The 14,328-nt window shown below is 38.4% G+C and overlaps 1 protein-coding gene across 1 annotated transcript in view; it reads left to right on the forward strand.

The window, feature by feature from the left end:
* The first annotated feature begins 3,048 nt into the window (after positions 1-3,048).
* Positions 3,049-14,328, forward strand: part of sesn1 (sestrin 1) — a 73,222-nt gene continuing 61,942 nt past the window's right edge. The window contains exons 1-2 of the mRNA XM_088089026.1: positions 3,049-3,162; positions 5,255-5,574. Of these exons, the coding sequence (XP_087945152.1) occupies positions 5,296-5,574 (279 nt within the window). The 5' untranslated portion in view covers positions 3,049-3,162; positions 5,255-5,295. The remainder of the gene's footprint in view (positions 3,163-5,254; positions 5,575-14,328) is intronic.

The raw sequence follows: 14,328 nt of genomic DNA on the forward strand, positions 1-14,328 counted from the left end.
TTTGCCGCTGTCATCACAGTGGTTCCGCCTGCGCATGTTTCCTCCTCCGTCTCCCAACAGTGTAAAGACTGTTGTACATCTCATACTGGTTTTGTCTCCATCTGGCACTTTAATATAATTAAAATTAAAGGTAAAACATAAATTGATCAGAATTGTACCCCGTTAAAACAACCTGGACCTCCCCTATCCAAAACTGGTAAGATATCATTTATGACATCTTTTTAATGGAAGAATAACAACCTTCTCAATGAAACTAAAGGAAATAAAATTTAAGGAAACTTGGAAGAACTGTAAAATGTAACCCACAGTTCCCCAAAACACCCATCCTTTGTTTGAATTAGTTTATGAAATCTTTATTTCTAACTTTACAAACTAGTTTTATACATTGTATTGTAATATATGGCACACAGTTTATATTTTACACACTTCACACACTCAGCACATTATACATATTCAGAATTTTAAATATTTACCTACTTATTGCTTTTTTGTAATCCTTACTGTATTTCTATTTTATGTTTCATATTTTTACATACTTTTTGCAGGGACTTATTAATATGTTCTATAATTTTCTATGCTTGGCATCCGAGCAACTGTAACCCATACAAACGACACGAGTGAGTGTTCACAGGAGAGATATGGCCTTGATTTTTGTATGTGATTTAAGATAGAACCCCTTATGAAAATAGCCACCTGCAGCCAAAGGCAACATCTTTGCAGTGTGGCAGGTGTGCTGCACTCAGAAAAAGCACATATTTTCTGCAGAATATGGCTTGGCATTTCTGTTTCCTCTGCAGATTTGTACATCTACATCCCCACAGTACTTTATTTCAATTTTCAATGCCATGAAATACAGCCCTTTTCATTCATTTGATACATAAAATAGCACAAAATTGCTGCACTGATACAAAACAAAGAGAGAGATAAAAAATAAATAGGAAAATCTAAACAAAAATGCCCATTTTTGTTACCAAATGGTAATCTACACAAAACTGAGTAACTGCAATAAACATAAAATATGATCATTTTGTTTCAACTTTAATTTTATTATCAAAAATAAAATTTAAAAACATACAGGCCTGGACATTGCTTTGTTCACAGAAATTCTTACTGTCCATACCTCAGTAAGAAAATTAATCCTAAAAATAAATAAATCCTACATTTCTGGACTTCTACTCACAAATGCATTTGAAACAAAAGCAAACTTTAGGCTTATTACTCTTTATCGAAATATAATTATTTTGCCTGGAATTGCAAAATCCTTGCATAACCAAGGAAAATCATGAAAAAAGAGTGTTTTAAAAATGATTTTCTAAGGTGGATAAGATGTTTTGGAGTAAACAAGTTTGTGTAATCCTTGCTTAAAATGTGACACAGTTAAACACTGTAATGTACTTCAGGAGAAAGAGCCCCTGCTCCCTGTGAAACTAATGGAGAAGAACTCCAGCAAACCTGCTCCACTAGAGCCTCCCTCAACCCCTTGTGAACCTCAACCCCAGACTCCTCCAGCAGACAGTCAGAAGGTGGCTTTCAAACTTGGAGGCAGTGGTGAGAAATTAATATTTTTATATTTTTTAATTTTTTAAATCCTTTATTGTGAAATGCTGTGATAACCGAAGAAATGAAGGCAAGTGCAGGGACATATAAACAGGAAAGAAATGAGATTTATAAAGTGACACAAAGACATAAAATAAAAGTACTGACAAGAGGAGAACATTGAGAAAACAGAATTAAATAAAAACAAAAATTAAAAAGGGGATAAAAGCAGCTTTGAACTTGATAGGTATGCAGGACAAGAGGCAAATCAAGACATTAATAGTGTGAAAGGTTTGTTGTTGTTTTTCACTCAAGGTCTTTTTAATGGTATGTAAAATCATGTAAAATACAAAAAAATCCCAGATACAGGTGGAAAAATAGAACATACCCCTCCCTCAACAGAATCAACCACACAAAAATGACTAGAATATAAACAAATTCAGTGTTAAAAAAATTGTAGGTGTGATGCAAAATAAATTGAATTAGAACAGTGTAATAGACAACAATAACAATTAACTATATTTTTAATAATAATGCTGTTTTTGGAAAATAGCATTTTTGCTAAAAGCTGGTAGATGGAATTCTTGATGAAGCTTCGCTCCGTCTCTAATCCAGCTGCAATCTGTTGCTTATGTTTTTATCAGGGGCAGATTTAGTGATTTGAGAGCTAGTCCCTAGTCTACCTGCCTTGCTTTGATTTTACCCACTCTCTGGGAGTGATGGTGGGCTGTAGAATAAGTTATGCTGTTTTTTACACACAACATACCAAGCTGCCCCGGTATAACATAAAGTAAGCCTACAGTTATTGCGCTTTGGTCAAGGCATAATTTACATGTAGTTCAATAAGTGCAGTTTGACATTAACTCTGTTTTTCAGTGCATGTCTGTGTTTGAATCATACAATTTTATTTGTTGTTGTAACACTTGAAAAAATTAAGATGTATTTTTAATGAAAACTGCTTTTACACAAAATGAGCCAGGCTATGCCATGCTTTTGGAAATATTTCTGCATGGCACATTAGCGCGCAGAGTGCCACCACCAAAAACATTTTTTTCACTTCCTTTTAAATCTCACTCCAAACTTTTTTGAAAAGTTGGCGGCCCTGGATTATTTAAGATTTTGATATTGATGGTTGTGTGCTAATATTGATTAACTGGCATTAATCGTTTCTGTGTGTTGTATAGCAGTGTAGCAAAATGCAAATTAGGTTATATACAAAACGATTGAAATGGAAATGTTCAACATCTCTGTCTTCTTAGGTACTGTCTCAATAATTTCTGATAAACAAGAGAAAGGGGGGCTGCTGCCCGCTAAATGCATGACGGGAGTTGTAGTTCGTGAGAGCTACCCTTTAGAACACACAGCGAACGAAGAGAATTCAACTCCCATAAAACCTTCCCCCTCACGCTTGGCAACTCCTTACCAACCAATCAGCTATCAGCATCCACACGATACCGCCCCCAGAATGCCCACAGGCTCTTCTGACTGGCCGCTTTATTCTGCCAATCAAATGTTTACCCTTAAGTTGTTACCTCCTCTCCTTTCTACCCAGGGACTAACGTTACTGGTCAGTGCCGAGGCAAGGCGTCCCATAGCAGGAGACCTGCACCAAAGAATGTGGATAAAGTGAGTATTGGAGAATGACACCTGTTGTTTTCGGCTTTTAGTAAAAGGGTTGTGTGTGGGAATGTTGTTTTGACCGCGGCTGTGCTTCACTTTAATGGTGTCTTTGTTAACGGGCAGCTTGAAAGCATTGACACGAGAGGAAGCCAGGGAGAGATTGAATGGACTCACCAACTGACAAGTTGCGTATTTGTGCATTTTCAGTCATGATATGTCTAAAATTTAGATTGAAAGTCATTAGCCATAAACCGACATGTGTTCATTGTCGTTTGCAAAAGCTCTAACACTTTCATTGCGAGATTACGGAGGCTTGTAACATCAGTACATACTCTGTACTTTAACCAGGCTCTTTTCTTGGAAGTTGGTAACAGACCAAATATTAGTATTACAGCTTTCAGCATGTTCTGGGTTTAAATCCCTGTATTTCTGGCACAGCCCAAACTGATACAGGCATTACGAAGCCAGTACTGATATCGATATTTGATAGGTAAGAGATCAGATTACAGATATTAATATCTGCTGATATTTGGGTCGGACAATATGATGAAATAACATTGTATACTACATACATTTTTGAACTGTCAGATATTTTTAATACCATTCATACTATTGCATCTATATATTTGATATCAATGTAGGGCTGGACAAGTTTATTGTATCCATATCATGAAATGAGATGACTTATTTTCTTAGATTTTGGATAATACAAGTGTTGTCTTTTCCCGGTTTTCAAAAATCAAAATTATCCTGACATTTGATTTTCTCCATATTGCCCAGCCCTAGATGAAATATGCCATGCTTCTAAAGATTTTATTCATACAGTTTAAACCGTGGTATGTATATTTTTTGATATCAGTGAAGGCTGGGCAATACATTGGTATTATATTGATATTGTGGTGTGAAACTAGATATTGTCTTAAATTTTGATATCATAAAATTCTATGTGTAGTCTTTTCCTGGTTTTTGAGGCTGCATTACAGTAAAATGATGTAATTTTCTCAACTTTACAGACTGTTCTAGCGCTTCTATTATTTGCCTCTTCAAGGGCAGGGCAATATATTGATTTGTGTCAATAATTATAGATATTGTCTTTGATTTTGGATATCACAGTATCGTCACTGTTGTCTTTTCCTAGTTTTAAAGGCTGTGTTACAGTAGTGATATAATTCTCTCAACTTTCCAGACCGTTATAGCTGTTGTTTTGTTTGCCTTTGCCCACTTAGTCATTATATCCACATCACTGAGGATTATTTTGCAACCCTGAAATATTGAGGTATTAAAAAAATATGTTATATTTCATTTTCTCAACACAGCCCGGTACCAATGTGATATCAGTGTCTTGGGTCGTTGTGGGAAGTGTTGCAAATTAATACATCTTTGAAGCAATATTGGATTTTTATATGACTTCTGCATCATTGTGATGAAATACCTTGATTTGCCAGCTATTTCCATTTGCAGATGTTCTTTACTGGTTATTTTATCAGAGCGACTGAGCACACATCTTTTCATTTGATTTTCAAGAAAATGTAATTTATCACAAACTATATTGCAATATGAACTACACATAGATAATTTATCCACATTGCTCATCCCTTTTGCTGATCAGAAAAATAAACTTGCTTCCTGGTTGACAAAGTTTGTAATTGCAATTTGCAACACATTTTTGGCATTTTTGCTCTGCAATTTCTTGTTTCCTATCAGCTGACAATGCTGATAAGACAAAAGATAAGATAATCTTTTATTAGTCCCACAGCGGCTATGGCAGCAGAGGGGATAAAAAACAGAGTAAAAAACACATAGAGCAATTAGTAAGTAAATGGTAAAAAAGCAAAATATAATAACACATTATTTCACGTATGAGGTATAGATTTTGCACATACCAATATGTATATACTAAGCTAATGTCAGGCAATAGTACTGGCTGACCAATTTCTCACTTGGGCTCTAAATCCTGTAGTGCTGTTTGACACTGAAAGAAATTATAGGTGTATTTAACCACAATTCTCCATTAGAATAACAAAAAAAATATTGTTCGAGATTCTTTTTAATTCTGTAAAGTAAACATAGACTGTTTCATGTGTTATTTGTTGCATAGGCTGTTGTAAGACAGCACAAACGTTAGTCCAACATCAAAAGATGGAAGTGCAGGACCAGGAGTCTCTGGGGAGATGGGATGGGCTGGGCAGCCGGGATGCCATCTCCAGAACTGAAGCCATGGACATCATCTGCCAGAACGTCATGAGGAAAGTGGAGGCCATCAGGCCCATACCATCACTGGCCCCGTCACCCCCAGCCTCGGGAAGCCCTCCGAGCAGTGATCTGAACAACACCCTGGCTCACCTTCTCATGCTTTCCAAACGGTGTCCCTTTGACGACGTCAGGGAGCGGTGCATTCGGCTTCTGCAGGGCGTCCAGGTAGGAGATCCATACAAATTATAATGAGACTCTGGTGAGCTTCTTGTCATATGTCTCTTTTAAAGGAGCAGTGTGTAAGATTTAGGAAGATCTTATGGCGTCTTTTGGTGAGGAGTGATTTCAACCAGCTGAAACTTCTCCTGGTTAGAATTCCATCAGTGTTCAGGAGGTTTTTACCTTGAGCCAAACTATCCGTAGAGGTCTCTTTGTCTCCACAAAAAATGGTGATTAAAACTGGAAAAAACTAGTTACAAATCAGTGTTTCTTCTATGCTGTTTGGCAAGTCCCAGGTGGGCCATTCGCCCGGCGCCTGCTATGTGTGCTTACCTTATTTCAGATCCAGAAGTTCAGGAGGGTTTTACTGTGAGCCAAATTATCCGCAGAGGTCTCCCTCTTTCCAAAACAAACAGACCCAGTGATTTAAACCGGTAGAGACAGAAAATAAAGCAGTTTCATGTTTCAAATTGGTGTTTCTCCGACAGTGTTTTGCATGTTTGAGCTGGGCCATTAGCCCAGCACCTGCTCACCTTTTTCTCTGATAACTTAAGATTCAGACGTTCAGGTGTCCTCCTCTCCAAAACAAACTGTCCCAGAGAGTTTAACCAGAAGAAAAACTGAATAAAGAAGTTTCACGTTGAAAAATCTTCTTTTTTTTTTTCCTGATGCTGTTTCCCCTCTGATTACAGTGGCCATTGCAAAAATGCGACTGTCCCTATGTAGAGCCAGGGTTTGGTTTGAAACATAGTGGTGCAAAATGTCGATCTCCATACTTGAGGACCTGTTCCCTATAAATATACATATATAGATTTTTATCAATCCGTTGCTCATTCTAAGGTATCAAAAACACAGCATTTTCAGGTGATTATACACTAAAGAAAAGATATATTATATTCCGTTTTTGCCAGTATATCCTCCTAAATCTTACACACTGCACCTTTAAGCTGCACCAGGCTGTCATATGTCCTCCCATACTGGTGCTTATGGTATTGTTCTGCTGCCATCTGCTCCTTTCTTCACCTCCTCATAAGCATTGCAAACATTGTGGTTGAGTCAGAACATCGCCCAGGCCCAATGCATGTTTAGTCAAGTGGATTACATTCAATGACACGATGAGGCACCATGAACTCGTTAACACTTTAACACTACAAGAGCAAAGGATTTACCAATCCAGCCCTTAACCACAAGCAAACATGCACTCAGAAGAGCAAGGACTTGAATAAACGATTTTACTGGTTTAAGATGGGTGTGATATTACAAGGAATGGTGCTGACTGAGAGGGAGACGTCACACTGACCAGTGGTCTGTCTCAACCATCTGCTTACATAAACATCATATTCTTCTACCAGTCAAAATCAATGTCAGCACTCTCAGTTTGCCATGAAGTTTTTGATGTTATTGCAGATGTGGTGAAGTGTAATTTGCATTCAGGTCACAGTATGTAGCTGATTCTGTATTCATATTGTTGTTATTTCTGAACCAGCCTTATTGTCGGATCTCTAATAACACTTATCAAGAAGAGGACAGGAGTTAAATGTGTATTCCTGGTTATTATTTTTTTAATGTTGGCACTAAAGCATTTTGGATTTATTATATTAAGCCAGTAAAAATTGTCCTCATTGACTTGCAGAAAACAAAATATTGGATTTATTCTGGCTTTAGCGTGGCGTTAGCTGTGGCCTGTTCCACTTAATGAGTCCTCTAATAACAAACAAGACTAAGCCCAACAACTTTTGATGGCCTAACATGTTGTTATTCTGAGGAAATAGACTGTTTGGCCGTGGCATTAATTCCTGTTTGTGCAGAAGTGCTTTTTGGAAGATGGAGGAGAGGGGCAGAGAGAGATGAGAGATGGAGAAAGCTGCTTTGCCGGTTTAGCAGTGCACCACAGTACACACACCGTCTGGTATTTTTGAATTATCCTAAGCTGCATTTGCTGTGGCTTTGCCAAAGAGTGCATTTATGAGCCCAATGTGGCAGCTCATGTCGCTGTGGTCCCACAATGGAAGACCTTCCCTCCTGACCAACACACACAAACACATACACACCTTTCTCACATTGTCAGGGATAGAGGGGGTTAAGGGAGGGGGTCTCGGACTCAGACAGACCTCTAATTCCAGCAGATCCGCTGATTAAAGACACAGTCTTTGAAAGCACAGACAGTGCTTTCCTCATGGCAACCCCCTCCTCCAGAAGAGGAAGGCCTCCTGCTTAGTGAGAATAATGTCTCTTAATACCCTCATGGCTTGCAAAAAATTTGGCCTGGAACAAATTTTTGCTAGTTTATTGCCTCAGTGTGCATATCCACAGTATATTTTATCATCTGTGAAAGGAAAGTCAATATTTAAAAAACAGAAGAGGAATTCCCTTTGTCTTTTCACAAAACTGGGCTGTCTGTGCAGTAGTAAAATACAAATACATGACCAGAGAAAACAGAATAAATATTGCTGTTGCTCAAGAGGTAGAAAGCCTACAACTACCAGAATGCACTGCACTACACTGGACCAATAAACACTCCCGCTGGTGGGTGACATAATGCAAATTGATTTTCCAAAAAACAATATAACAGCCAGCTGCCAACAAATAATGGTGTATTTCACTTAAACGTTAAGCTAAAATTTGTTTTGTCAAACAATTTAAGCGAAAAATATGCAACACAGTAACAGAATCCATGTTCATATTTCATGAGGAACTGCTTAGTTTTACTGTTTGACCCCTTTTTTTGTTTGCCTCCATTTTCCACAGCACAGGAAACATTATGGCGCCCACTTCCTGTTCACAAATTCTCATATTATAGCCAAACAGTGCACTAAAATGTGTTTCTGTAGACATTTTAGGTGAGAAATAAACAATACAGTTACAGAAGCTCGGTTCATATTTGATCAGTACTGCCTAGTTGTACAGATCAATCTGAGTTTGGTCTGAGTTTAAGAAACTCAGACCAAAACTGTCAAATTATGCTTTCAAAGCAGTAGTAAGTTTAAAAATTTTGGATAAGCAAACGCGTTCCCTTTCTCATATAATAGAGCTTTGCTAGACAGCTAGCCTGGATCTCTCTGCATGTAACAAAATCTTCCTATTGCCTCCTCTAAAGCTTACAGATAACCAAGCCTCGTAATTAATTTCTTTAATCCAAAACAAAGAAATTGGAAAAAAACACAACACACATTCTGGTTTTATTGAGTTTATGGGCTAGACTATTTCCTGGTTGGGTGCAGCAATTTCCTGAGTGTGCACTGGCTGCCTGAAAACCTTATGGTGATAACAAGCCTGTTTCCAGGCTTTGTGCTGAGCTAAGCTAACAACCTGCTAGCGGGAGCTTCATAATTAATGGACAGATACAGGCGTGGTTTTGATCATCTCATTTAACTCTTGGCAAAAAGCAAATAAGTGTATTTCACAAAATGCTAAACAGTTGGACAAACTGTTAAAAGCAATGTGCTGATAGGAAATGGCAAGGTCCTACACGTTATCCTGCACTCTACAAGAATTATTTTTTTGCTCCTGTTAAAATTGATACAATAAAATAAAGAATCAGAAACATCTTAACCTCTCCTGTCATAGCAGTTAACTTTTTTGCCTTTTTCATGCTATCTGAGTCTTTGCTTTTTTTTCAAGGCGCCCTGTGAATATGCAGGTCAAGCTGTGTTCACGGTTAAAGGAATGAGATTGTATGTTTGTTGTGTAACGTTGCCCCAATATTTCTGTGGTAAGGGTTACGGGGTCGCAGCTGAAAATAGGGTTCTGTATGCACAGGCCAGGCGGGGAGTCGGGTTCCCATAAGCCGTCCTTATGTGAGGATCTGCCGGGGTGAACGAGTGAGGGTCAAATTCACTTACCTGTGCCGTCCTGAACATGGTCAACACGCACAGCACAGACACAGTCAAAAGGTCATCCTGGGTCTTGCGGAGGCGGTTGAACTCGTTGAGCTTTATTGATCTGATGCACATAGGGGCGAAGGATAACGATGGGTGAAGACAAATGCACACGTATGCACACAAGCCAAGAGAGACAATAGTAAGTGTTTGTTCTGAGTCTATGAAAGAAGGGGTGGGCAGAGTCCATCGTCCCTCTCTCTCTCCGGTCACCATGTTCCCTCGCTGGATGAAAGGCGCCCAGTCTTGGGCGGCTGGACAGAGACAGAGAGGGTTTTCTTTGTGTTATGTAATTACTCCATTGTGTTAGCCGTCTACCCTAACTTGAATTAAGAGCCACTCTGAATAGATCAACCTGTTCTTGTGATGCAGCCCGGTGCTGCTCGTTTTCCAAAACCTGATGCAATGATGATGAAATGATGCAAAGGATGTACTGTAAATACCAAGTGGACTTAGTGTCTCTTTGAATTTGATTCAGTCCAGTTCTGAGTACGTATGGTCAACTGGCAGTCCAGTCCTTTTTAAGTCTGAATTTTTTTGGTTACTAAATCTCAGTTTCATGATAAAAAGGCAGAATAAAATGAGCATTTATTGCAGCTTGTTCTACAACCAAGCCTTTTTTATTCTAATGTCCTAATGCACAATCCAGCATTGTGCAGAGGTGGATAGCCCCAGTTTGTGCCTCTCATATATTATCATAATATTCACAGAGCTAAGCGTTTGTTTTTCTGAAAGATAAATCCCTGGCAATCTTCAGCAATCCAGCGGGTTGTTTAACAACATTAACTGCATTTTTGAAGGTATTTCCAGAATCCTCAAAGACTTCTTTGTCCATGAGGATAAAAGAAAATCAGTTTACTGTGCGGTAGAGAAGATTTTTATCCCATTTCCCAAGCTGTGTCTCTAATTTGTCTCTTAATGCTTCCAAATGCAAACAAACATGGTAACTGATTTGTTCATTTTTTTTATGTGACAGGGTTCCTGTTTTGGCTATATCCAAATATGAAATTGCAACATGGCTTAGTGCAGTATCCAAATAGCAGGAGCCGCAATTTTTTGATAAAGGTGATTTATGTCACTACATACCATTAAAAATGAAACATTGGATGCTACGGAGATGCCCTGTCTTACAAATCTGTCTTATTTCAGACATTAGGAATCATGCTTCTTTGGTACAGACTCCAGCAAAATTCACATTGTTGGGTTTTTTCATCCAGTAAAAATTGAATGCAAAAATTACCTTTCCACTAAAATTGCAATATCTGCAAAAAAAAGTGCAATATGATTTTTATTTTTTGTGTATTGTGCAGCCCTCTTATCTGCAGGTCTCTGGAAAGTAATAAAATTTCAGCAAACATTTAATCAAATTCAATTTACCCATCTTTTAATTTCTCTTTGTGAAAATGAGTCAAGCTCCCCTGTGTGTCCATATTCCCAATATTACAAATCTTTAAACCTACCACTGAAACTAGTACTGTATTTTTACTTTATACTTGCACTTATCTGTTGGAAAAATGTAGATAAACCTAACTTTTGCAATCGTATTTTTGTAAACTTGCCTCTGCATGGAACCACATATATAAATCTAACTATTAGATTTGCCTGCACAACATATCCTTAAACAACAGCTCTTATGATATCCATCAAATTAGCGCCCCAGGAATGACATACTTGATTTTAAGTCATGCAGTTAATGTGAAGTTATTTTGGTTTGGTTTAGGACAAGATATAGCATAGTGACAGCATACCTTAAAATTACTAAAAGTTCAGTCAGACTTTACATGGTTCCAAACACCAGTCTCCTGGGGAAAGTCCTGTGTTTTGACCTGTCATGCTTGAATTAAAAAAAGTTAATTTGTGCAAAAATGTGTCTTAAATTTGGTTAAAAATGATCTTAATAGGTCTTAAAAAGCATTAAATTGTAGTGTTTGATACCTGAGGACAACCTGTGCAATCCAAAATTAAGAAGTTTAATTACCAGGTGTAGTTGTCTGTGTCAATGTCATTTACGGTTATTTTATATTTTCATACAATAAAGTGCATTTATATTTGCTGGTTTCTCATTCCACATGAGCAACCATTTCATTTGGGTTTAGGAAAGTGGATAGCAGATGTTTCTTGGTAAATGGATTACAAATCTATTTCCCCATGCAGCAGACAGAATATGTTTTGACCCAGATCTTGCAGCTTTCACTGCTTAAAAGAGATTGGAGATTATTTTTTTTTAGAGATTTTTTAAAAACTTTTTTTCTACAAAGGCGACACTCGTGGCATAGACTTTAGCTAACTTTTCTCTGATGAAGGCGAAGGCTGTGAATGTTTCAAGCCTCTGCTGCTCCTAATTATTAACACATACTTATTTTGCTAATTATGGATATTTAGGGTGACTCAGCAGCTCCTGTAATAAACACTTACGTGTGATTAATTAAGTTAAATGGCTTCCTGGATCTGGCCTCCTCTCAGAATAACCCAGAACACATTTCTGTCTCCACATGGAAAGCTTGGGAGTGTCTTCAGGCTATCGCAGATGACATCAGATATTGATCATGGTGCTTTTTCAGGATTGAGTTATTCATGGAAGGTGCATAAGATCCCTGTGTACTGCCTTTAAATGTGTGTGTCAAGACTGAAATATGTATATTACAGTCATAAAACGCAGTGCTCATATTCCATTCTAGCAGCAACTGCACAGTCAGTCAGACTTCCTGATGTGCATTGGCCCTCAAATGTGTCATCCATATTCATGCTGTGTTTGCTTCCCTCTCTGAGGTTTCTTGTGGTAGCTCATGCAGTGGTTTAATTTTTTTAGATATTGTGGCATAATTTGTGATTGTTTGTAGATCTGGTTTGGTTTTGGAAAGCTTGTTGTCGGACAGCCTGTCTCAAAGGTGGTGCATGTGTTGAGGCTTTATAAATAAACTGGACTTGTCACCCTTGACAGATAGTAGTGTGGGAATATTCAACATTGGATTTCAGCGAGGGCAGAGTCAAAGTCCTCTCGTAGGCTGAAACATCGATTTAGACTTTTTAAAAGTTTTTGCACACCGTCACAGACGAGAATTCCTCTTTATATTCTTTTGTGCATGAATGTTTGTGTACATGTACCTGCCCGTGTCTCTGTGAGTGTACTGTATGTGTCAGCGTGTTTGTGTGCATGCCTCCAGTTGTCTCTGGGCTTCCTCTGCTTACTCTGTAAATAGAGGACTCATAGAGAGAGAGAGTCTTGTGGTCTGGGCAGATCTGTTGGATTATGGGCGATCTCAGTTTGAACCAGGTCAGACAAACTGCATGTTGAAGGGGGGAGAGAAAGCCGCAGCAGCAGCAGCAGGCGGTGACCTTTGGCACAGTAACTTTACAGTGCTCCATGGATATGGAGGATGTGATAGAGAAATAAAGCTGTGGATTTTCAGCTGCCAGCCAGCTGGGCAGAGTGAAGGGACAGTGTTGATAGGGGCTGGGGTGGGTGGTTGTGTGTACAATGGCAGTGTGTCTGTGTACAGTCTGTGGGATGTTCACTAAGCTACATAAAGCTTGATGTAGAAATCATACCGTGGCTGCTCAAGGCTTTTCTCCACTCCTTCCAGCCTCTTGTAACACGATTGTTTTTGGCCCTGGTGATGTTGATACTGGCAATGATAACTGCACAAGGATGTAGCTCCTCTTTGATGCATTTTAGCTTCCTTTTTGTTGATTTTCAAAGTTCTGGTGCAATTTAGAGATGAAATGATTGTTTATATAACCAATAATTCGATCAACGCAAAAATTAATCAAAATCAGTTGATGATAATGATTAATTCTGTCGACCATTTCTTCAGCTTCTCCACTGTGAGGATTTGCTACTTTTCTCCGTCTTATAACCTTGGAGACAGCATAGCTTTGGGTTTGGGACTGTTGGTCATAGAAATCAAGACATTTAAAGGCATTTTTATCCTGGATTTGTGGAAACTGTGTTTGACATTTCATAAGCCAAATGATTAATTGACCAGTGTAGGAATTAATAATGAAAATAACTATTTTTACAACCCAAGATGGGACTGGGTATCAAACTCTGTACTTTTAAGGGTACCAACTGAATTATAACGGTACCACCAAGCACAGATTCATGTTAATTCCATCGGTGCTAAATGACAGTACCTGAGAGCGCATCTGGGTGATTTTTCTTCTGTTCTATATTTTTTAGTATTACCCTAGTATCACTGCTCGACAAGCAGATACACATACTTACACACAAGCAGACGGATAGACCAAGACAGAAGATTAGCTTTATGTGTTAGAAATAGCAGAGCAGTGGAATTGCAGTGTTATCTACTTTTTCACCCCAACAGCTTTCTCAAAAAGTCAGTTGTAGTCATACATAGAAAGTTAAGTAACGAAAAAAGGCACACTGGGTACCGGTACTGAAACTGGTTCAAACATGAATGATACCCAACCCTAGCCATAGAACAATTCACTTTATCATTACATTGAAATTGTAACTGTGTGTTTTTCTTTTTTACTTTTTCCGCAAATTTCAGCTAAAAGAACACACAGTGAGTGGCTTTCTTAATACACAATATGAATTTAAAATCAGCAATAATTAACACAATCAGAAAATATGCGCCTTGTTTATTATGTCTGGTTCTCTGCACAGGAAAATAAACTGCAATAAATGTAGGCTATATTTTGACTTCCAGGATATAGTGCCTGATTTCCAGGATATTAGAGACCATTTCTAACATGCTAGGAGAGCATACTAACACACAAGCCCCCACTTTGATCCTACAACACAGACAGACCCCCACCTTCTAGCCAGTGCAGCATGCTGCCGGCTGTAGAGTCTGGAAGACTAGTGAGGAAGGGGGGGCATGTGGGAAGTGTGCAACTAGGTCACTGTCAATTCTGT

This window comes from Plectropomus leopardus, chromosome 16 (genome assembly GCF_026936395.1).
Source record: "Plectropomus leopardus strain MGB_pleo_1.0 chromosome 16, ASM2693639v1, whole genome shotgun sequence".
In the NCBI taxonomy this organism is placed as follows: domain Eukaryota; kingdom Metazoa; phylum Chordata; class Actinopteri; order Perciformes; family Serranidae; genus Plectropomus; species Plectropomus leopardus.